This window comes from Nyctibius grandis, chromosome 2 (assembly GCF_013368605.1).
Source record: "Nyctibius grandis isolate bNycGra1 chromosome 2, bNycGra1.pri, whole genome shotgun sequence".
In the NCBI taxonomy this organism is placed as follows: domain Eukaryota; kingdom Metazoa; phylum Chordata; class Aves; order Nyctibiiformes; family Nyctibiidae; genus Nyctibius; species Nyctibius grandis.
Window position 1 is genome coordinate 58,962,202 of NC_090659.1, and position 25,194 is coordinate 58,987,395.

Consider the following 25,194-nt stretch of genomic DNA (forward strand, 5'->3'; position numbering starts at 1 on the left):
ATTCTGCACTGCTGCTTTTTCTTAAGCAGAAGTATGCAAAGTAGCTTTAAACTTATCTCTTATCTCTATGCTTGCTGTATATGGAATTTTCCAGAGGAATTTGTCCAGCAGATGTTTTTAACTAGAGTTGGTTAAAAGCATGATGAAGCCCCAGCAGGGAAAATAAATAACAGTGTTGTGACACTAGGAACTCAGTTGTCGTCGTTAGTGATGAAGAAAGATAACTGCCTGCCCTGCGCAGGAGTGTTCTGGTGGTCTCAGTAAAATCTAAGACGGAGGAAAACAAGCTGGACCGAGTTCAGGGAAGCACGAGTATTGCCTCATATTCCTTCAAACTATGACAAACCTTGATCAGTTATTCACCAGTTTTCAGTATCAGATTTTAGGAGCACTTACTATGTATCTGGAAAAAGAAATATCTGGAAAAAGAAATTGCCTCTCATCCAACTGGAAGCTAAGAATGAAAGGCTGGGATCTTCAGACCTTTAAGATAGAAAGCATTTATCCTACAGAGGAGTTCTGAATTAAACTACTGAAGATAGTCACAGGGGACACAAAGGAACAGGGAGGGAGAAGGAATTGGGCTCTCTGCAAATTTCATGCTACCTGTTGCAGCCTGTTTCTTCTAGGCTGAGGAAGAAAAATGCCTGGAGGAAGAAATGGGGAGGAAATTCTGCAGGGAATTTTGTAAAGATTTCCTTCCCTCAGTTTTCTCACGGAAGAAGGTGACCTGAACTCTTAAAGTCAAATAAATGCTCCACGAAGCCTCACATGAATCAACTTCTTGTCAAAAAAGCCTGCTCTTCTACATGCAACACTCTTAAAAAAGTTCCTATGGAACAATTTAACATAATTAGTTCCATCCAATCTGCACAACTCCACCACTGATGTGCTGCTTTTGCAATACCAGAAGCAAAACTGAGCATGACTGAACTCTTTTCCTGCAACGTCATGTTGCTATACAAATAGTAACTGGCTTCAGGCTACAACATCGTCCTGCCCTTTGAGTCCAGGTTAGCCTGTGCGGGGTGGCTGCACTCTCGGGCCTCTTTGGAGAGGCAATGAATGGACACTGTGGGTGGTAGGTTCCCACAGTGCTAATGGTCACAGAAAAAAATGAAGCAAGACAGAGGGCAGGGAGGAGGAAAAAGAAAGTAGGACCAAGAAGTGGAAATCTATTATATGTCCACAAAGCTCAAAGGGAAAGAATAAACAAAGCACTATTATTCCTTCTGTTGCTGCTTTTTTTATATAATTCATTTTCTCAGTGGTTTTTTTTTTTTCCTTTTACTAGATTTCTGTCATCTTCCTGTCTCCTGATCTTTCTTTAGCAAAAAAAATACCATGTTGAGATGCACTCAGGCTCAAAAATGATTAAAAGAACCACACTGTACTTAATCCTCCCAAGTGTCCCTTTGTGTGGAGGCACTTCCCTGCTTCCCTGCTGACTGCTGACCAGCGTGTTGAGCCAGGTAGCAAACATGCGGCGCGGCACACTTCACTTCAGCAGGCACGCTCCCTCCTCCACTTGACCCTGGATCACCACAGAGCGTGAAGCAGGGGTGTCACATGTCCTTCGGGGAACCCCCAGCTCCCCATGCCCTGGCACCGGGAGAGGGCTGAGCCAAAGCAGCCTCAGAAGAAGCCGCGGCAGATGCTGAAAGCTGCTGGCAGTTGGCAGCAGCTTCCCCCAGTGGGCAGCTCACACCAGAGATGCATTTGTGAAGGCAGAAGACATTTCTCGTTACAGGCATGTGATTGCAAGGAAACACAGCTAAGCTGTGCCCTGCAGGTTCGTTACAAATTAAAGCCTCACAGCGATAACTAAAAGTGCCTGGGGATTTAACATGCTTGGAAGCAAAGGCTTGAGTCCATGTTAACACGCACAAGCCAGCAGTGTTTTCCAAATGACAAGTGGCTACAGGTACCTGGAAGATCAGGTGCACTGCTGAGACACCCCAGAAGGGCCTGTCTGACACTCACTGCTGCCTGTGCAAGCAGGGACGAGACACAGACATCTCCAGAGGACAAGCAGGTCCAGCTGTCGTGCCTCTCTAGGCACCCACCATACAACAGGCTCAGCTGTGCCCGGTGGGTACCTCCTCCGCCGCAGTCAGCCTGGACCTACTGGAGAGCCTTTCCATGGCTAACGCTGGGTGAGGGGAAGCCAAGCCTTTTAAAAACCTGAGTTCTCTGAAGCATCTCACGTTGGACATTTACTCTTAGCAGTACTTTGACCATTATGAAGCGGAAAACCTTGTATTAATGATTTTATCAGGTCGACACTTTACATCAAGCAAGTAGGCAACAAGGTTTTCAGCTGCAGAGCATCTTTGGTTCACTTTTCCTGGCAATATGGAGAAATTCTTGGATTAGCAGCAAGCAAAAGGTGCGATGGATATCTGTGGCATACGTTCAGAAGCACAAAAAGAAATGCAAGGATTAGAAAAGTATGCCTGATAACGTTTCAATTTATTTGAGAAGCTTCATTTTACTGTCCTAAGTGTGGAAGTAGTTTCTATAACAGAGTTTCCAGAAGATCCTATTATTATACCATAACCGTTAAATTTACAGTACTTGATGGAAGGCTTCCTTCTGTTTCTTGGGAAAACTCCCAGGAGAACCTGGCACTGGAATGCTTGACTCAGTAAATACTTATTTTTGGTAGTATAACCTTCTTTCCAGCAAATGTGTGACCTATGGTTATTTTTGCAAAAGAAGACATTTGGAATTATCTATCTACATGGTATTCTTTAATAGGCTGAAAAAAATTACTTTCCCTAAAAGGAGACATTGAAAGATACTAAATTTTGTGAGTTGTTAAGAGTATAATTAAAGAAATTCACAGAAGGGATCATTTTCCACATAGGATGAATGACATATTATACAAGCATGTATACACAGAGAAAACTTACAGTTTGATTAATCCACTAACTTTGTCCCAAGCAAGATAACCTTTCAGAAAATATCTTCTCTATACAGAAAGTAGGACCTCAGCCAAAAGGTGGACTCTTATGAATAGCTTTTAAATAGTCAGTAAATTGTGTGCTTCTTCATGAGTTCAGACAAAGGTGTACATGTTCCAATATGTGCTAAAATAAACATTTCCAAAGAAGCATATACCTGGTTGCATGATATTCTTATAAGGCAGAGGCCATCAAACAAACACTTGATTTTGAAAACTGTAAACTCAGAAGAGGAAACAGCCCTCAAACCAATTATATCCAGAGAGATGGACTTTACAACATAATGCTTGCCAGTGAATGGTAACTAATTTCATCCTTTCAGTCCAAGAATGGCTGCACTTCCTAAGTACACTATGATTGTTTCTTTGCATTATTTTATCACAAACACACCAGTTAGGTAACAGACAATCTCCTCTTCCTATTCCCATTGTCATCCTTTATAAACTTAAAAGTCTAACTGATTGTAAACAATTGTAAACAATTCTCTTCTTCAATGAGATGACCTCTTTTCCTAGGTATCAAGGATCACAGTTTGAGTTTCTCTCTTCACCCTGTGAAGCCCGTACTAGGAAACAACAAAGTAAACAATAGAAAGAAAAGAGAAAAAAGCAACAAGCTCTAGACCAGCTTAACTTAAAGAACTTAAGATAATCTTAAAGAAGTTAATTGAAATAGTGTGGTAGCTTTTCTGATTAGTCTTAAGAAAATATTGCAGGCTTCCCAGAGTACAATGCACTCTGTCCCAACAGCACATAAAATTTCAAATGAATCCGCATCCATATAAAGATGCTGGATTACGGACCAATCCTTAGTTTGTATTAGTAGTTCTTAACTGACTGATATCCAACCTTTTTATAATGTCAAAACTATGAAGAAAATGCAGCAAAAATAAAAAGAGATATCTGCCTCTGTTCCTGTGGGGCTACTACCTGCCTTTGCGGTGGTACTTCTGGTGCTGCCCTGTGCTGGATGGGGAGATCTGCTGCTACCGGTGTAGAACGTATGTGTACAGGAGTCTCTGTATGACCCCCAAAAGTGGAAAAAACCCTTTTATTTGTGAATGGGGATTAATGCATTAACTGATGAAATTTTAACCTTACAAATGTCAAGTTATACTGCCCACAGTAACAGCGTCTTGGTCCTACTCCACATGCCAAATAAGACAATGAAGTTAACAACATCAGGGTAACGTTGCATTTGTGGAAATAGGCCAGCCAATGAATGATACACATCTGAATTTCCTCATTTCCTTCCACAGAAGAATTTATTATTAAATGTAAAAACACAAGGGACCTAAGTGAAAATATGTAGGATTGTTGGTTAAATCGTTTAAAATCACCATGACTATCTTAAGAGAAAGAAAAGGCAAGAGAATTAACTGGAATTCATTACACTGTAAGGAGTAGGCACACCAATCTCAAGTTACTATTTTCAGCCTAGTACACATAATAGGACAAGAGGGCAAAGGTAGAAATTAAAGAAAAACAAATTCCAGCCATCAGGAAGCATTTTTCACATGAGAATCATAAATGTTGGAATGCTCTATCAAGTAAGGTTAATGAGGCTAACAGCTAGCAGCCAAGGAACATAAAATTAGATGGCATCATGGGTGGATGACAAAAAGGAAGCAATTTTGTAATTATCCTGAAGGCAGGAACACTTCTGATGCTCTTTGCATACCAACAGACACACACAGCCACATTTGCCTTTCAGTTACATCTGCAAAATCCGATAATTTCAAGTATGAATGGAAAAGGACTTGGGAGAAAAGCCATAGGGAATGGTCAAAGACTTGAAAAAAAAGACTTCTTTAGTGACAAATTGCAGGAGGCTAATCTATATAGCTTCACAAGAAGAAAGTGAGAATAGGGGTTTAAAACAATTGTTTCACCAGATACCACTGTCATCAGCAATGGTGGCAGACATCATGGACATGCCATTCTCCCAGCTCCATGTGCGGCTTTGTAATGCTCCAAAATGGGTTAAATGCTACAAGCCACACACACACACACACACATATATATATAGTATCTACATAATAAAACTATTAAGGCTGAGCTCTTTTATCTACCTTGCAAAGGTAAAACAAAAGCTCAAAGACAGATTTTAAAGCTAGATCAATGTGGTCTAACATCTGTGTTTGTTTATTGTAAAAGTAATCAACTACTGGAACAACTTAGCAAGGGCTGTGATAGACTCTCAGACATCAGAAAAACAAAAAAATACAGATGGAACATTTCTCTAAAACCAGCACTGCAATTCAAACATGAATTAAATTCAGGAAATTCTCACAGCCTGCATTATAAATATTAGTCTTGGTTTATACATCCCATGTTTTCCTTTACACCAATACGACACATGAATCAAGTGTACTCTATCAAACTGAGTCTGTACTTTCAACTGATGATCGGCAAGGACTGTAGATGAGAGATAAAAGACCTAACAGTTTAGTGCTGTAAGTCTTACATAAAGTGTAATGTGGTGAAGTGTCATAGGACTGAAATGAATAAAATTCCCGGCTGGCAGCTCACATGATCACTATTTAAGTCAAACTCCAGACATAACTTCACTCGTTGATAACAAATGTAAGTGACCAGTTTGGGGGCATATTCTGACTCACTCTTCCAGGACCCTATTCTGAACTTCTGTTTCCTAGAAATTAAAAATTGAACCTGCTTATAGTAAAATATTTCTCAGTTCAGACAGAGAGATATGACATACAACTACAAAACCAGGAAAGCCAAAAGATGTATGTAATGTTAAGTCACTCATTATTACCTGAGGGAGGCTTGGAAAGCAGAACTTCGGTAACGATTAACATGAAACCCCACTGTCAGCACACACAGGCAGCATTTCTATTAATTGTTACCCTGAACATTAAATTCAGTCAATCCTATTGTGTTCTGTTACATCTCCCAGCAACCAACAGAAAAGGTCAAATACTTACAGCCTGATCCAAAGTGTGCTCAAATACATTGATTTAAAGGGGGTTTCTACAAATATGCTGCAATCTCACTTTAAAATCTGACTGAAAACATTAGACAATTTGATAGCACCAACCTAAATTAGAATTTTCTGCTGAAGACAACATGCTGTTCTGCTTAAAAGCTGGTGGCATGAAATGGCTCTCATAACACTGCAGTTAATCATTACAGAACAGTTAAGCCAGGAAAGTATTGTGTTCTTCAGCCTTAGTTATTTAGACTCAAAGCAATTGGTCACATGTCCTTAATAATTAGACAGAATCCATGCGATTATATACCAAGATCTCACGCCGCTAAGTCTTTACAAAGCACGCTGAATATACTCTTTGGAAACGTGAACTTTTGGGGCATGTCTAATGCAGCACGTAGCAATACAGCACAGAGATTCAAAAAGCGACTTTCAAATGACCCACCTTGGGTACTGTATCTGGCCTAAACAGCGTGGGATGCAGTGTATTTGTAAAATCTGCTAGAGGAATTCATTAGGATCCTAAGTTCTAGCTGCAGAAACACAGGGCTCACTGAAAGTAACTTTTATCTTGGCAAGGTAGACAGCTCAATAACCTGTAGTGATGGAAAACAGCAAGCAACAGCATGCTACTCTGAGTGTGGAAGGATACAACATTTCTTTCTCTGTTATTTTCAAAGTTGAGAGGTGTTACAGATAATATAATGCAATGGCGGCACAGACAAGTGTAGTGAATGCTAAGGAGGAGAAAATGGTTAACAGCCTGTTTATACACCAACAGGGAGAATGAATTCCTTCTCCCCCATAGGCTTGGCCAGGTAATACACACCTTCTGCATCACATAGATTGGGGCATGGCTCATCTGCACCATGACTGCAGGAAGACCAACACCACAGGGATGGACAGGCAGCGAGTCCTGACTTGCTCACGCTCCTAAGTTAGTCAACTACGGCTGTAGTGTTGGGGTTGTGTTTTAAGATAGTCCACGTGGTTCTGCTGTTGTGGAGGCTGATGGACAGTTTGACACTCACACTTGAAGGAGGAGAGCTGTGTGGGTCTACAGTGGCCAGCATTTTCAGGTCTCCCACAGCTGGGGAGACCTGCAGCTGGACCCCTTAGGGAGCCGCTCTCTGCTTCTGCTTGTGAAACTCGGAGACCTGAGGAAAGGGGAAGCTTCAAAGTTTCCTGGTATTTGTCTTGTTGCTTTTGGACATGCAGAGATTTTGGGAACAGATCATCAGATCAAAAGGTCAGAAGTCTTTCCTGCTTGTGCTCTGGAGCAGTCTTTGTGTACATTGCTCATTTGAAAGATGCAAGGGACAGCCAACATTACTAACCAGACTCTCTGCAAAGGCTAACCAGACTATCTAAAATTACGTTAGTTTCTGAAGTGCCAGAAAAAAAGGGAATTTCTTCAAGCTACGGCAAAACTGAGTTGGACTTTCATCCAAAAAAGAGAGAAAAAAACAAGCAACAACCTTGCACTTTTATTTTAATTCATCATTTTCCTATGTCCTTTCGTAAGAAAACAGCAGTACCTTTTGAGAGTAGGTAAACTTGGCACTAGGAAGATACAGTAGAAATTCTGAGATTGAACAGCAAGATTTCTACAGCTGAAACAACTTTAGGGCCATCAGACCACAAAAAGACAACAGAATGACCCCAGGCCTGGCTTCTCATCTACTGGGGAATAGGACTTTCCTCAAAGAAAAGGGTAAATGTATGTTCACAGAAAAGCTGAAAACAGTGGGGGAATCTTGGGATGAGACGTGAATAGTCTTCGGAGGGTCCCTGTCCCTCTTTAAATAAAAAAATTCTGTTTCTTCTGCATGTACCGAAATGGATTTGGGGAGATGACATTTCTGCATAGATGGATGGATTACCACGGGGTTGCCCAGTATCCACATGCAGCACTGCAGTCTCTCTGCAGACTGTGTCTGCATAGTAAGTAGTGAAACTACTTGGCATCTGTATTTTCATATCCCTTTATGTCCTGTGAAGGATGAACTTTAATCTCTCAAAATTAATTGTGCTATTCTATGAAGTTATGTGTGCTTATCTTAAAGGAACTTTTTTTTTAAAAGCCTAATGAAAGATTGGTAGCCTCAAGGCTAAGAGTACGTGGCCGGGGTGGATCTCAGCCTACCTCTCATTCGTAACAAATGATGGCTGTACTTCAGTTCCTCTCTCCTTGTTTACACATGTTACTGACTTTACAGAGGACACTGAATGATACATGACTAACACAGAAATCTCATTAAATTAAAATTAAGTACCTTGAAGAAGTAGTAAAAATTACATCATCCCTAATTTGACATGGTATACTTCCAATGAAGCAGCTGACGAGCCTGGAGTCCACCTCACGGAAACTGGATTCTATACACAAAGAGCTCCCAACGTGCCAGTACGATGTTTCTGACTGCCTGTGATGTGGTCATAGTAACTGCTGTATGGAAAAACCTTGGGAAAACACCAACAGACCAGTTGGTTCAAAGCATGAAGCCTTGCATACCTATCAAGCAGCGCAGGATCATGCAAGCATGTTGCTGTAGGGCTCACAGAATTTCCTTACTCAGACAAATTCAAGACCACAGTCCCAATCTTCAAAGTGATTTATGATCCAGCCTCAAGCTACCTTACTAATCACTCATGTACTCAATGGTGACCCTATGTAGTACTGTGTCCCTAAGGGACAATACAAAGCGCAAGCAAGAGATTAGAGTTGTGAAAGCAGAGGTAACATTTTCTTGAAGTTCTCTAACATCTTAGACTATGGAACATACCTTATGAAGAATGGCTACTATCTTAGCCCCTTGGAGGCACAAACAGGATTACTATGAACAAGTAACAACAAAGAGAGTTTAAAGCTTCCTCTCTTACACAGAAAAATAATCAGATCAGCATTGGTCAGAGCACACATTGGATGGATGGTATAAGATGTTTGGATCTCAATTTGATGGCATAAATTCATAAAAGAAAATCAAAGTTAAAGAGAAACATAATTTTCCACAGATTGTTCCCCAATCCATTGGCCATATAAATTTATTTAAATAATCATTCCTTGGACAGGATTCAGGTACATAGTTTGAAGTGTGGAACTAGTACCGTATTTCACTCTCTTTGAGTCTAATAAGTCTATTTACTCATAGGAAATGGGTAGTTATCCCTTTAGTCCCTGGGTCACTGAAAGGATGGAGTCCCAAGAAGTGCTCTCCTTATTCTCTAAGACTGGGGCAGAAGCTAAGCAGACTATCTTAGAGAAGACTTTTTTTGTTGTTTTTAAAGGCAGTATTAATAGCTTCATAGATAAGGCAGCAAGGCTGTGATCCGCCAAAGAAATCAAAACTGTTGCCATAGGCAAGGACTGGACTAGAAAAGTAAGAAAGAAATCTAGACTAGAAGCTGGCATTGTGTGACTGACAACTGATAGACCCCAGTTCACATCACATGAGGACAATTAGAACCCCCACCTTCTACTACTCACCCATCCTTGACTTTATTCTAAAACCAGAAGGTAAAAGAGCACATTTTTGCCATTCCCCTCATGTGACCACTCCATGTAGATGGAAAAATCTCTCAGGAGAGGGAGGCAGTTGAAGGAGATGCACTGCAGTGTTCATACTCTCCAGGAACTGATCAAAGTGCAGTTGGGGAGTGCAGCATAAGCCACCAGAAAACAAGCATGTGGCCAAGTGCTACATACTCTAGTCACTGTCCTTTCCTTGGGAAGGACTATTTTTCCTAACACTTAGGCATGACAAAGAGGACTAGCGAATGTTTTTTTGGACGCCTCTGCTTTTGCAACTTGGTCTGTTACCTGTTGTCATTTACATCTATTTACATGCTTATTTTTGCCCTTTATTTAACTTACGTTATGTAGCTATCACCAAATAGGACACGATAATGCCATGACACATCACACAAAGCTTAAATCGAAACTATCAGGAGGGGTTTTGGTTTTCCTTGGCATAAATTTCCTGTTCAAGTGGGTGACACGGCAATACTGTTGCAAAGCAAGGCGCAAACATTCAGAATGCTAACTGACATTTTCTGCACCTGACCGTAAAACAGCTCAGTTCTATTTCATCTCTGTTCAGGTAAAACTACCCAATACAGTGATGCACACGAGAAATGAGAGTGGGCCCTGATTTCCAGCCAGTTAATATCTGTCACAGTCTAAGGCACACGTTTCACGTCTACATTAACGTATTAAGTAGCCCCGTGCCCCGCAGCTTGAACAATCTGTACCATTCCGTTGCCAGAAAGGTCCTATGCATGCCTGTTGCTTGGGCTAGGAAGCTTTTGCTTGCTGTGCTTCAGCACTCCCTCAAGATGTTTTTGGGCATGGTACAGGAGTCAGCATCATCTAAGGACCACAGGCAGTCTTTAAGGGGCCACCCTGTTTTGCAAACTAAGGAGGCTAATTACCGAGGCTAATTACTGTTACGGACATGCCAATTGACCACAAGGGCAGAGAATTCACCTGGGACACTGTGGTTTACTGTAAGGGACGCAGACAGAGAGGAAGTAGCCTGTGGGTTTTAGCAAGTTAAGAGATAACAGATGTGCTGGCTACCTCGTGGGCACATAGAGGGGACAGATGATTTGGACAACTTTATACCTACTTCTTTATACCCACTCTTACCACACACCTGCAAAGCACCTGGGGAAAACCCAGCTTCAGCCCCACAGCACAAGGGAAATGCTTAAATTTCCCCATTCACTTCCTTCTTCCAGCCAACATCACTTAAGATTTTCCAAGTGTCATGCAGAGACGTTTGGGCTGTTTCCAGCAGACTCTTTCTCTGGCTGCCGGCTCAGGGAGATATGCAGGCTTCCCATGCTCCACGGCCCCAGTGGCTATTCCCAGCCCTGCGCGGGAGCAGCATTCCTTTCTGCCCACTCCCTTCGCCGCGGCTCAGCCTGGGACATGCCGGCAGCCCCGGTGAATAGCTCTGTTCTCCTCGCGGAGGAGCTCCCCGGGGTCTCCGCACATGTGTTCGGGGTGCTGTGAGACTCGGACCAGGTGGCTGAACATCAGTTACGTGGGGTCGGCGAGGCTGCAGCTCCAATGTGAGAATGCCTTTCCTCGTCTGTTTGCAGCTCACCGAGGGACTGCACAGGCAGAGCAGTAGGAGCCAACACTGCGCAGAGAGCGAGGCACACACGAGCGCGACGGGGAAAGCCTGCAAAGCTTTCCCTGTTTCCCACTCCTACCTTAAGAAACGATTCTGCTCCCCAGGGCTGCAAGGTGCAGCAAGCGTGGGCAGGACCTGACAACGGAGTACGACAACATTCACGGTGCAGGCAGCGAATCGCTGATTTATACAGATGCTTTTTGCTTTTTTCCTTCTTTTTTTCTTTTTTTTTTTCCCTTTTTTTTTATCCCCGATAAAGAGCAGGTTTGTTTCCAAGCCTGCATTTCTGCAGGAGGCCGGGGTATGCAGCGAGGGGGTCAGCTTCCTACCCAGCCAGCAGCGGTGGCCTCCCGAGGACAGGCAGAAGGGCAGCCGTGCCGCTCGGCCAGCCGCACCCAGCACCGACAGCGGATACCCGAGATCCCGAAGCTGCGTCCGACATAAACACACATGAGCTTGGAGCTGCGCTTTGGGACAAGGCTTAAACCTGACGGAGTTAGTTGCTTTCTAATGACACAAACGAAAAGAAGGAAAAAAGCCCCCAAAACCCCATTTGCAGAACAGGACAAATGGAAGGGCTTGTGCTCTGTCCAAAATATTTCACTTTGCCTGACATCCTCTTTCTGTATACAGCCTGGTTATAGAGTCGGAAGATAATTTTGACCAGCAAAGAACCTTTAAAAGCCTTGTGAAATATAAAGGAAAAGTACAGTTGGAATAAAGAATTTATTACTTGGCTCCATCAACCAATGGTGAGAGGAGGTGTGGGCACGATCTGCAGCTAAGACCTGCCAAAAATAAGACAAGCCCTGTTTATCGGAATGATCTTTACTCGCTGATTTCAGAAAGCTACTTCAAAATAAAGGCAGGGATCATTTATGTATAAGTATCACAGAATCACAGAATGTTAGGGATTGGAAGGGACCTCGAAAGATCATCTAGTCCAATCCCCCTGCCGGGGCAGGATTGCCTAGACCATATCACACAGGAACGCGTCCAGGCGGGTTTTGAATGTCTCCAGAGAAGGAGACTCCACAACCTCTCTGGGCAGCCTGTTCCAGTGTTCAGTCACCCTCACCGTAAAGAAGTTTTTCCTCAAATTTAAGTGGAACCTCCTGTGTTCCAGCTTGCACCCATTGCCCCTTGTCCTGTCAAGGGATGTCACTGAGAAGAGCCTGGCTCCATCCTCTTGACACTTGCCCTTTACATATTTATAAACATTAATGAGGTCACCCCTCAGTCTCCTCTTCTCTAAGCTAAAGAGACCCAGCTCCCTCAGCCTCTCCTCATAAGGGAGATGTTCCACTCCCTTAATCATCTTCGTGGCTCTGCGCTGGACTCTCTCTAGCAGTTCCCTGTCCTTCTTGAACTGAGGGGCCCAGAACTGGACACAATACTCCAGATGTGGCCTCACCAGGGCAGAGTAGAGGGGGAGGAGAACCTCTCTCGACCTGCTGACCACACCCCTTCTAATACACCCCAGGATGCCATTGGCCTTCTTGGCCACAAGGGCACACTGCTGGCTCATGGTCATCCTGTTGTCCACTAGGACCCCCAGGTCCCTTTCCCCTACGCTGGTCTCCAACAGCTCTGCCCCCAACTTGTACTGGTACATGGGGTTGTTCTTGCCCAGATGCAGGACTCTACACTTGCCCTTGTAGGACTCATGAAATATCCCAGTAAGCGTACGTCCTTGTAACCGATATGATGGAAACGTTCTTCTGATCTCACATGTCTAGAGTAAAAATAGAACTAATTGGTAAATTTATGTTGAAAATAATTTTTTTTTCTTGACAAAAAGTCCATTTTTGAGGAATGCCTGCCCTGTCAGGAGGAAAAAAGCCAAATAATGCTGCCCCTTCAATTCATACAGAAGGCTCTGGTCAGTTTTGAAATTCTGTCCCAGCCCTCCTAAAACATGCTTATTTCACTAAAATGTCCACCAAACTTTAAAATTGCACATCTGCTTTTTGCCCCCCCAGTCTCCCTGGCCCCGGCCAGCCGGGCTGCACCAGGACCCACTGGCCGCCCTTGCCGCTGCCCTCGGCCCCGCTCCCCGTCCCGCCCCAGGGGAGCCCCGGAGCCGGCTGCCTGGGCACAGGGCCAGCTCCAGGTGCAGCTGCACAGCCTGCCCTCGCAGAGGGGTGTGAAATGAGCTGTGTGGGAAAAAGGCCATGAGAAGTGGGGCTTCCCCCTCGGCCCGCCAGCGCTTGGGGTCAGACATGTCTGTGCCTGGCCATGGCCACCCCTGACCTCCACGTATGAGCTGATGTCCCAGCCTGGCCTCGGCCTGTCCCCATCCCCATGGCCCTGCCCAGTCCTCCAAGGCTGTGTGTGACCCTGGTGACCATCCCTTGACCTGCTGGGCGCTGTAAGGATGTGCCAGGAGGGTGAGGGCCCTGCCCGCCTCCCCACCCCAGCCTCCATCTCCTGTCTCCCAGGAGCAGCTCCCTGCACAGCTGCTGAAGGAAACCATGTTGGCATCTCCCCTCATTCCCAGGATGTACAAAGCCAGAAACTGAAACACACGTGTTCAGAAAATGCAGTAGCCTCGTCAAATGCGGCTAACTGTTGAAGAGGGGAAACGGTGCTGCAAAAACATGATTCAGCTGAAGCGTGTGCAATTACTCATGCAAACGCAAGTTTGCTCATTAACTTCTTTGCAAGAGCTTTTCTCTTGCTACACATCGTTTCTAGGGTCTGAAAACAAGGAGCTACCCTTGCACAGTCGTAATTCACACCAGCAGCTTCAGCTTCCAAATGGACAAAAAAGGGCACGTGAAAATCAACAGTGTCGGTCCTTAGTCACTCAGAAATGTTTGCATGATAAAAATCACATACTTTCACTGTGAGCTGAGTCAACTGCTGCTGTCAAATAGCTGCTGCCATTTTAAAGAGAATAACTGTTGATAAACATCAGGAAATACTGCAAATTTCACTGTGCTTTTTGCTTCTTAGGAGCAAACAAGGTATTGGGAATAGCGCAAGGCATTAGTTTCCTGAGGGAGAAGGGGTTAGAGAAGATAAGCTGCCTTCTTTGGCAAGCAAAGATATCTTAACTGTAAGCTACTAAATTAACTTCGAGCTCTCCCAAGATCTTGGATCGGTATAATACAATATGAAGAATACTCCACTCCTTGACCAATTTTTGGCTTGGAAAAACAAAAGCAAAGAAGTAATAAAGAATAATCTGGTCTCAAACAAGAAATTCATGACTGCAAAAAGAAAAAAAGATCCACTAATACAAACTGTGCTTTGAACTACTGAATTAAAATATTTATAACAAATGTGTTTGCTTATAGTATAACTGAATAAGCCACAACACAGCTGTACATTTTGGGTAATCAAAAATCTGTTTGGACTTATAAATCTTTTTTTGCACAAAATTTAAAAAATACATGGTAGGTTTAGTACCATAATGCATAAAGACTTCCTGTGGTGCAATTACTACACAATAAAACCCAGATGCGCTACTTTAAAAGCTCAAGGAAAAGCGATGCTGAATTTTTGAATGCACTTCAACTACTTTCAGAGTAAGGTGACAAAAAAACCAAGGTCATTTTATTACATGATAGTTTACCTTGTCAGGATCTTGTCACTCAGTATCAAGATTTTAACCTCTGAGAAATATGGGAAGCTGACAAAACTCTGTCTCTTCTCCAACCAAATGCAGCATGACTATATGATATGCCATTTAGTAACTCTAAAAAATACAATTACTCCGAATACATTATTGCAGACATTCATTGAGCATGCTTCTGATCTACCCACAAGAAAAAGTGAGTAAAGTGTCTATGCGTGGCTTTGCACTGAGATTAAAGAACATGGACGTGTGCGAGAACCTCCTCCTCATCATCTCTAAGTCCAGGGAAATACAATGTATTGCTTTTGGTGTAACCTGTCTTTAGTTCTTGAACAAATAACTTGAATCAGTGTTAGGATATGACTGAATAAAAGAATAGCCTCTCTAATTTAATCCACGCAGGCATAGCAGAAATGGCTCTTAAAGAAATCTTCCTAGGAATAATGATTAATTAATAAGAAATTAGGATGAGAATTGATTCATAGGCATGGCAGCAAAAAAGAATTTCAGGGAAGAATTTGAGGAATAACATGGGAAAGAGACATTTAAGGAAACTCTCTTACTGATGAGTGGAGCAGACAGCATATGAGAAAGAAAGGACCAGAAATAAGGAATTTAAAGCTATGGACCATGACTACGTTTCCATGTATGCAATACTTGCAGTGAGTGTGTTAGTCTGCCTGATATCGCATGATGCTGACAGGTGAAATCCTGGCTCTGATAAAAGAAAAACCAAAAATCCCTTTTGGGCAACCGTCCTGCTGCCCATCTACAGCATGATGCACACTGCGACCCTCATCATGGGAACACCACTGCCAGATCAAGGCATGGCTGTTGATGTCGGTGGAAGCAAGGGGTTTTGCCTTATGAGGCTGCCTGGATGCCACATCCTTTACTCGGGTCTTCTCATAGCTCTTCAATGAAGCTGCCCCTTCTTCACAGCTCCATGACTGAACATAGAAAGAGCCTTTTCTGAACGACCCAATAATTCTTTCACGGTTCAAAGAAATTTTGAATAAAGTGATCAGATATGATGGGAGGCTCCCCAAAATGCTGTTTTTTTGCAAGGTATCATTATTCTGTCCATTTTTCTTATGGAACACCACTCCTACTAAAAGATGAGCCAAACTGTACACTTATTTAAACAGACACAAATAAGCCATGTCCGCCAGTGTGGAAATGCCTCAAATGAAGTTGTTCTAAAATAGGATTGCAGCGTTTCTTTTTGGGGGATCTCCTAGGCAGAGCTATTCCTGAAGCAGTGCGCGGGTAGGGAGTCCGGTATTACCATGAAGAGATGGATTCACTTTGCATGCACTAAGTAACATGGCAGAAGAAATCGGTATGTCAGATGGACGACTCATTCCTAGATCACCTGGGCAGTATGCATACACTATCACATTTTGCACACTGTGATCCTACTGTATACATTGACAGTGGACATGCTGACAGCAGGATGGGCTGAGTGGTTACTCCACCCTGGCTTCTTTCAGCCTGGAAATCCTGGGTTAATGTAAAAAGTCCTCCTGTTTCAACCAGACACAAGTTTCCCAGTGGAATAAAACAGGACACATCTGGGGAAACCGGGATGTGAGACAGCCACAGAGCATTGACACGTTTTAACTCAGAGCATTAACTTAGGCACCTGTGCCAGCAATCTAATTTCACTATGAAGTTGATAGAAAGAAGTACAGAGTACTGTTGGCTTCATCCTCTGTTTTTAAGGATTGTTGCTTCTTCCTCTGATGCCATTCCCCCTAATATATCCCTTTACAATGTCACAGAAGTCAAGAAAACTGTATCTATCTCCTACACTACTTTGACTCTATTTTCTTTCTATGTAAATCTCTCCAGACATCTCTGTATGTTCTCCTTTTTAACAGTTGCGATCTGTTACTTCTGGTTATTTTTGCAAATGTTATTCTAACTTATTCTCTCTCAGTTTTCCTTTTTTTTATCTATTTTCTATTCCCTTCTTTTCTGGGATTCCATTGCTCCCACTAGAATATAGCTTGGAAAAAAAAAAGTAATTTTCATTAGGGGCAGTCTAAAAAATATACTGAGGGGGGCACCAATAAAGTCATCAAATGTTACAAAGCTACTTAGGAAGAAGTGTGTTTTGGGAAAGACAGAAGAAAAAAATCAGCATTAGCAGAAGATATATTCTCTCTGAAAAGAAAAAAACAATAATCCAAGAATTATATTTTGGACGCAATATATTTGCAGGGACAGAAAGAGGGAGAATAATTCTACAAACTTGGCTAAACTTTGGGTAGTTAACACAATTTTATTTAAGCCAGATGAATATTTAAAATCTACAATTTAGAATAGTTCCAAAGTTATTTGGGGCCTTTAACATCACCAGTCAGTGTATGCCAAAGAGCGCTAAAGATAACTGGAGCCTGATCCACTCCATTTGGCTGTCTCTCCTGTTATTTCCACCCAGGGACTCCTCTTAGTTCTCTTCAAGCCTGCAACCGGCATCCTCTCCTCTTGCCAGAGACACCGTTTCTTCTTCCCCAATCCTCAGATTTCCTAAACATCCTCCTTCTTTTTCTTCCTCTTACTTCTTTGCTCAGAAACATCCATCCCCCTAACAGCTAGCAGCAGCTTGCCAGGCAAGACATCCAGTCACTCTGAGTTCTCCTCTTTCTCTCTCCCTCCTTCCTGGCTTTCTCCTTAATCTCATTCCAGGTTCTTCCTATGTGCAATTTCACTCATTCAACAACACTTATCTCCAGCAGCTGTAACTCATTCACATATATATGGCTGTCAAACTCAGCTGCTCTGCTTGTCTCATTACAGGCAGAACCACGATTTTTAAGATCTGGTCCCACAGACTTTTGATCATTCATAGCATTTTTTTAATCCAAGCTAATAAAACACTTCATAACATTAGCACATCAATCTGTGTAACAAATAGTAGAAGATTCAATGTGACAAACAGGATTACAATGTAAAGAATACAACTGCCAGCAACCCACCTGCAATTACTCAGGTGCTGCTGCTTCCCACACGCACCTACTTTGTCACTTTGCAAACACACTCGACCAGAGCTGTCACTGCAAGGAGCAAGCCCACCCCACCTCTCACCCCCAGCTGCTTGCTCCCAGTCCCGTGCCAGACCAAGTTTCTATGAATACAAGCAGTGACCCAATCCAGGCTAAAGTTAGCTCTCACCCCTCTCCTCTTTTGGGGTCCTGATGAGTTTAAACAAGTAATTTTCCAATTCAGTTCACCACACGACTACAGAAAGACCTGTGCTGGCCAAGGGAAGGGAGTGGCATACGGGTGGAAAATGGGATAAATATTTTGGTGGCAATGCAGCTCTGATCTTTCATGGAAACATGACCAAACTTCCTCACTCACATTCACTGGGGTGTTGCATCTCCTACGCAGCCACCACCTTAGGAACTGTTAAATCAGGGAAATTAGACCTCCAAGCAGGCCAATGTACTCTTCCAAGACACTCTAGGAAAACCAGCATGTGGAGATTCAAACAGCCGTGACCAGACTGCATCCACTGACTGAGGTAGCTATGTCAACACTGCAGCCTGCAGTCTACAAGCAAGAACATGAAGGAGAATGAATTAGCCCATGCTATAGCTAAAGCTCAGGTATCACGCCACACACGCTACAGCACAACTTCATAAAAAGAAGAGTGATACCACAAATGCCGCCTTTGTATGTCAGCTGATCCCAGTGACTTCATTACTGGGCCTAAAACACCTGCATTATCACCAGCCTGCTCTGGTTTCAACAGCACATGGTAATACAACCATTCATTTAGTGCTACTCAGCAGTATGATGTTTCTATCAAAACACGGCAAAGAAAAGTAGCATGTGACACTCGAGGTCCTCGCTCGCGTCCCTTCCCATGGGGCTGTGGGTCCACAGCCTGCCACCTTTCGCTCAGCCACGATGTGGAGAGACCAACCAGCCACGCCGACCGACGGGCAAGCTCTACATGCCAACTGCAACTTGCGTGCAAAATTGTCGTGTCACAACATCTGCTGCAAAAGCCTTAGTAGTTCCCATTCCTTAATACATGATGCCATCTCACCACAAAGATGTAACAGCATCAGGTATCTATAAGGAGTGCAAAGTCATAGAAAAGGGGTGAAAGTTGCAGAGAGTAGGATTAAAATACAAGTTGGATAGCTTTTAGAAAAACGTAATCAAAGTCCCACTTGCACGTGACCATAGAGCCTCACCCACACTTGGTGGCTGACAAAAGCAGCCACAAATCAAGTCTCAGCAACCTTTCAGTCCGCTGCATGCAGGCCTGATCCAAACCTTGCTCGCATGAATAAAAATCTTTCCATTAAATTCACTGAGCTTTGTAACAGGTAAACGTTGCACTCCCGTGTACATTATCTCCCACTTCTTTCACATTCTTGTGACAATGACCCAAGAGTTTAATAACTTCTGTCTACATCAACACCTCAAACTGATAGTCGCAACCACCCACATAGCATCTGATTTACCAATTTTTATTTTTGGATTTAACAATTCAATTTAAACAACAATTTACGTATAAACATGTCTCTGATTTGTAAAATTAAGCCCTAGCTTCAACGTCTCAGTCCTCAGATGAGGTCTGTGCTTAACTGAAGATACTTCATCTCAGGTTAACTTCTCCAAAGTACCCCCTGGTATCTCTAGCACTGCATTTTTGTCTCACCCATCTGTCTTGGTGCTGTTCTTATTAAAAATAAGACATTCAGGGACTTGCTTTGCTATTAACAAATTACCCAATCTGAGCAAAAGTAACAGTGGAATACTTCAAACAACCCGACACTGAAACCTTACTCTTCTCTGCTAAACATCATTTTTTGGAAGGCAGTAATCTGTAAGGCTTGCAGAGATGATTTGTTGGTTGTTTCTTTTAATGGAATGATAGATAAGCCATCTGGCAAAGGAAAATGCAGTTCCTCACTTTCTGATACCAAGGAAACTGCTTTTTCCTCCTCTCTCCTCAGTAAAAGTCATAAGGCATATTACTTACAGCATCCACTTTGACGGCTGACAGCACGACTTCCATCAGGATCAGCAGAAGCCCCAGATCCCTGCAGGGAAAGGTGAATAAGCACGACATTGTTTTAAGCTAGCGCAAAACAAGCACGTGATAAAACTCTGCAGTTAAAGGTGACAGTACGACTTTAAAAACGTTATTTCCAAAAGCCTGCCGAGCGGAATTACTTACTGACAAACAAAAGTACGTGCACCGGGAAGTTGCGAGATGTCCATGTTCGCCCCTTCCCTGCCCGGGGGCTCGGCTCAGGGCCTCCTCCCGCCGGACGGCCGCCCCTGCAAAGCAGAGAAGAGCCCGCATGTAATGCCGGTCCCCTCGGCGGAGGTCTCCGGGCTCGGCGACGCCGCTGGCGGGGCAGGGAGCGGCCCCACCGGCCGGGCCGATGCGGCGGGGGCGGGGGGGTGTCGCGCCGCTCCCCGCCCCGCGCAGAGAGCGGCGTCCCACCGGCGCGCAGCCACCCGCGGGGCCGCGGACCCCGACGGGCAGGGCACAGCCCCCGCCCCCGGCCCCCTCCGCCGCCCGGCCCCGCGCCCGCTCCGCACCGTTGCGCGCCGCGCTGCCGTGCCCTCCCGGGCGGCAGCGGCGGTGTGGGGCGAGGAAGCCGCGCGCCTTCCCCCTCCGCCCGCTCCCCCCCCCCCCCGCCGCCGCCGGCCCGCCACCCACCCGCCGCGGGGAGGGGGAGGGGGGGGCACTGTGGCCGGCGGGGAGCGGGCGAGGTTGCGCCCTCCCAGGGTCCCCGCCCGGGGGGAGGAGAGGGGGCTGCCGCCGCCCATCGGTTACGGCGCGGCGAGTCCGTCGCCCCCGAGGCATTGCAGGCGCCGCGGCCGCCACGGAGGGGAGAGGCGTGCATGTGGGGCCAGCCCCGCGGAGCCCCACACTGAGCCGCCGGCGCCCCGCCGCCCAGGGACCGACGGCGCGGTGCGGTGCGCGGCAGCATGCGGCTCTGGCTGGGCTTCGGGCTGCTGCTGAGCGCCGAGCTCAGCGCCGTCTCTGCCGCGGTGAGTACGCGGGGGGCGGCTCCCCCGGGCTGCGCGACGGGGTGCCCGCGGGGGAACCCGCTCCCGGGGAGGCGCGGGGACGGGACAGGGTACCCACGTGGGGCGGCGCAGACAGCCCCCATCCCCGTTCTCTGCCCCCGCCTGAATTGAGTGGGGCCTCCGCTCTCGGAAAGGTGGAGCAGCCAGGTGGGCTTGGCGGGGATGCCCTGCCGCCCCGCCAGCTCTCCGCGGGTGCGGGGCGGCGCGGCCAGCACCGCGCGTGGGGCCCCGGCCTCCCCACGGGCCGACGACGGGGGTCCGGGCTGGCGCCGCGGGACGGGCGCTCCCACGGCTCGGCAAGGAGCGCCGCTGGCTGGAGAGGGATATAAAGCACGCACCCACTCGGGGCTTAAAAGCAGCAGGTTGTGTCTCCACGGTAAAAAAAAAGAATAAGTGAGCTTTTGTAGGGGGGAAAAAAAAAAAGAAGTGGTTGGTTGCTTGGGTTCAACGTGCCGTGCTCGCTGCCTTTGACCCCCGCGATGGGCAGCAGGCTGGAGACCAGGAAGGATCCTGATCCGATGTTAATGGTTAAAGTTGAGTCTTGGCACCTTTCCCGATGGAGCCAGATTCAGCCACGGACATTTAAAATCGAAAGTATGCAAGTAGTCTGAAAGTTTTGCTCAGGGAGCTAATTTTATCACTGAGATATTAGCTATCCGCTGTCCTTAAGTTAAAGGACTCTCTTTCCTGGCGCTCCTGAAGTATTTGTGCTGTTCCTTCTGTACGTCGAAGTAAAGGGCAGTTGACATAATAATTTGTAATGGGTCATCCTTTCGTGTCTCCTTGCTTTCTTGCATCTGATTAGGTTGATGCTGTGGTAGTGAAATTCAGGGGTGCAGAAAACTTCAGTAGGCATGGGCAGATGGATTTTTGTCGTGTTTCCTGCTGTAAATGTAAGATCTTGTTTTAGCATTTTAATCAGTCAAGCAAGTACGGGAAGGGGTTATTTTAAACTCCTTTTCAGCAGTTTCAGATGAAATTAGGTTCTATAATGAATTTCGGTATCTCTATGTGACCATGGGGATGGTATGTATGCCTTGAATCAGCTGAAGAAATGCACTGAACTTCTGATGTCTTATCTGTTGCTCCTAGGCTGATAATATCAGGCTTACTGTGATTGCAGTAAATCACTCGGTGATGCATCTCTTAGGCGATTCACCCATCACGTGGCATTAAGCTGATTAAACTGTATTTCTTTCAGGATATAATTAATTTTAATTAATTGAAATATTTTGAAGTAAATGATACATGTTTGAATTCTGAATTTAGTATTCCTAGAGGTATAAATATCTGTCTCTGAGATATGTTCCCATCTTGCACTTTAAAGTGAAGTTATTGGGTAAACCATATATGTCAATCTTAGACAGAAATCTACATAGGGAAGATGTGCTTATTAAAAGAAGATACACAATTTAATATCATTGGTACAATTTCAGGTCTTCTTTAGCAGCTCTGAAGAGGCTCTACTTTAGAAGTGTCCTTTATGTGCTGGATAAGTTGTTTTATTAAAATCAAGATTCCTTGAAATGTAATCTGGAGCTGTTAATTATATTATGAAGTTATCGCCATAATTAACCATTCTTTCTATGCTATGCTGACTGCAGATGTACACTTCCTCATCAGCACCACTGGGAAGCACAAGTATGCTCTGGAAGTTGAGCTCCTTGCAGTTTTGTTGCCTTAGATAAACTTTCAACCATACGTGGGTGGCCTTTCAATCAATTCAGTTTTGCTGGCATTGTCCCCAGCTCCATGCTGTTGCCTGTCACTAGCAACTACCCAAAAGGTGATGGAGACTGCTGTTGGCCTGCAGCATACCAGGCATGGGTGGTGGTCGAGGGGCTTCTCGTTGGAGGTCCTCGAGCCGGGCTGATGCCTCTGAGTGATTGTGGCTGGGTGGTGTGGTCCACTGTGCACCTGGGCAGGACCTCTTCTGCTTTTGGAGAGCTGTCAGAGCTGGCCCCGTGCTCACACTGTCCTCAGACAAATGCATTCCCACTGTTTACATTTAAACAGTCATGTTAGCAGAGAAGTGTGTGGTAGGCAAGGTTGTGTGTAGTACTGGTTGCCATAGGCTGAATGGAGCAACCACTTTTGTCCTGCAAAAAAAAAGATGCTGGTTCTTTCCTTCCCCAAAATAGCTTATATTAGCTAGATTTTAAAAAAAAAAATCTTATTTGTGCAGCCACAATCTTGTCATATTCTTAATTGTCCTGTGGCCTTCATCACAGAATTGCTGAGGCTGGAGTGTACCTTGGAGATCATCTAGTTCAACCCCTTGCTCAGAGCAGGGCCAGCTGCAGCAGGCTGCTCAAGGCTGTGTCCAGCTAGGTTTTGAATACCTCCAAGGATGGAGACTCCTCAGCCTCTCTGGGCAACCTGTGCCAGTGCTCTGTCACCCTCACAGGAAAAAATGTTTCTTCATATGTGCATCATGCTTGTAACTAACTGAGACTTGAGACCGTGTCTGTGAATGCAAACGTAGCAGAAGCAGCTCGTGCTATGTTGGTGGTGGTGATTCTGCAGTTTAACAGAGCTGGCAGGGTGAAAAATTGTTTTTATCGCTGATGTGTCTGTGATTAAATACATACAAGGAGATCTGGAAGGACTGCTCTCACTCACAGAGGCATTTGATGTAGCAAAGCCAGCCTTGAGCCAGCTACTGTCAGGATCACGTGCCTCAGTATAGAAGAGGGAGCTGCTCTGTTGCAGCTCCCACAGGTTGTAATGTGGCACTGTGAAATGCATCCAGATGTGGCACTGGAAGATCAGGGTTTTTCATGTCAACCAATTGTAATTAAAATATTAATTATAGTTAATATGGGCTTTTGTACTGCTCTGTGTTCTTTTCAGGAGATTAATTTTCCAGTGATAAGGAAAGCAGAGTGGAAGACAGGGCAGTAGATTGAGATGTTTCCAGGTCAGGCTGAGAGACTGCTCCCACGAGACAGTTACAGGAGAAGCTTGTTTTGATGGATCTCTGCAGGGGCTCTCATTTCTGACACTCTTCAGGCTGCCATTTCCTTTGAGGAAAGTCCATTTCCTAACATTAGTACAGCTTGGTTGAGAGATGACAATGCCATGGAAATCCTCGTTTCATGTTTCGGTCCCTTGTCGATGCCGCTGCAGCACCGATCCCTGTGCTTTCTGCAATGGAGCAAGATCTTCTGGCTGCTCTTGAGCCCTGGGGCGAGTCACCTTCCACAAGAGTGGGCTGGCTGCCATGTAACGCTGGGGGAATGGAGACGATGCGCTATCCGGGGCCGCTTGGTGGTGGGCTTAGTGGTCTCTCCGAGTTTCCAACCCATCTCCCTTTCCACTTTTAGTGTTGGCAAAACGGAAGCTGGGCCAGAGCTGAGAGCAAGCTCTGTCCAGCTACTAGGAGAAGGTGGGCCCAAACAGTGATAAAAGCATGCATAATATTTTCCACATGGGCAACGCTGATTCCACCAGCGCTTTTTGGGCTGAGCGTGTGGTGGCAGCTGGGGATGCACTGGTGGGAGGCCAGGAGGTTCCTGTCGCTGGATAAGCCCCATCAGGGGAGCGGTGCCCCATCTGTGGCCGGTTGGAGGCGGCTCTGCTGTGTTGCCCTCATGCCTTCCTCGTGTCACTCCTCCTATTTTTAAATTATATTTGGGGCTGCAGTCTGACATGTGCAATTCTAGGCCAAAAGCGAAAAAATAAATTGCTTCCAACTAGTCTGAATGATTTTTCTGTTCCTTTTTTGTTAAAAACATGGTTTATTGAGATGAAGAAGTACAAGGCAGATAAACCAAGAGGAGATAAAAGAAATGACTTGGGCTTTTGGCGTGTGACTGAAGAGAAGTCGTATGACTGAGTCTTAATGACTGACAGCACTTCACTTGGTTGTGCTTTTACTGGTGAAATAAGGCTGCGTTGGGCACCTGCCTTCTGCAGTCATTCATGTCTAGGGCTGCTACTGTCTTTGTTGTTGAGAGACCTGTCTCCTAAGGCCATTTGACATCCTTGTCCCTGCATGTCCTCAAGGACTTGTCAATACCAAGAGCATGTCTAACAAATCTGGACAGGTTTTAATTCAGGATGGAGACATGGTCACTTTAATTCAGAAAATGTGTCCAGAAGAGACCCAAATGACTTCCAACAAGTTAAGCACCTCTTGGGCTAGAAGACTTCACAGGGAAATGGGAAACGGGGTTCAGTTCCCCCTACCACGCTGTGGTGGGATGTGGGAGGGTCTGAAGAAGAGAAGTACAGCAGTCCCTTTTCTTCCTGTTGGAGTGAGGTGGCTTGGCTGGAAGGTGTATCAGACTGGGAGCAGCTGAGGGTGCACCACAGACGGCCATGAGAGTGTGGGTAGGAAGGAAGGTGGCCTTCTAGCCCAAGGCAAGGAGCGCTTGTTGGGAAAGCAGCAGTTGTGGGTTCGTCTGTCCACCCCCAGCAGCGGAGAGTAATTTGGTCAATATATATACAGAATCACAGAATCACAGAATCAACCAGGTTG

General features: G+C 45.2%; 2 protein-coding genes across 2 annotated transcripts in view; one reads left to right on the forward strand and one right to left on the reverse strand.

The window, feature by feature from the left end:
• Positions 1–20,305, reverse strand: part of COL4A2 (collagen type IV alpha 2 chain) — a 152,288-nt gene extending 131,983 nt beyond the window's left edge. Inside the window, exons 1-3 of the mRNA XM_068395670.1 lie at positions 20,217–20,305; positions 19,846–19,949; positions 19,648–19,708 (exon numbers count right to left, since the gene is read on the reverse strand). Of these exons, the coding sequence (XP_068251771.1) occupies positions 19,648–19,708; positions 19,846–19,889 (105 nt within the window). The 5' untranslated portion in view covers positions 19,890–19,949; positions 20,217–20,305. The remainder of the gene's footprint in view (positions 1–19,647; positions 19,709–19,845; positions 19,950–20,216) is intronic.
• Positions 20,306–20,355: 50 nt separating this feature from the next.
• Positions 20,356–25,194, forward strand: part of COL4A1 (collagen type IV alpha 1 chain) — a 143,192-nt gene continuing 138,353 nt past the window's right edge. The window contains exon 1 of the mRNA XM_068417484.1: positions 20,356–20,672. Coding sequence (XP_068273585.1) covers positions 20,610–20,672 — 63 coding nt within the window. The 5' untranslated portion in view covers positions 20,356–20,609. The remainder of the gene's footprint in view (positions 20,673–25,194) is intronic.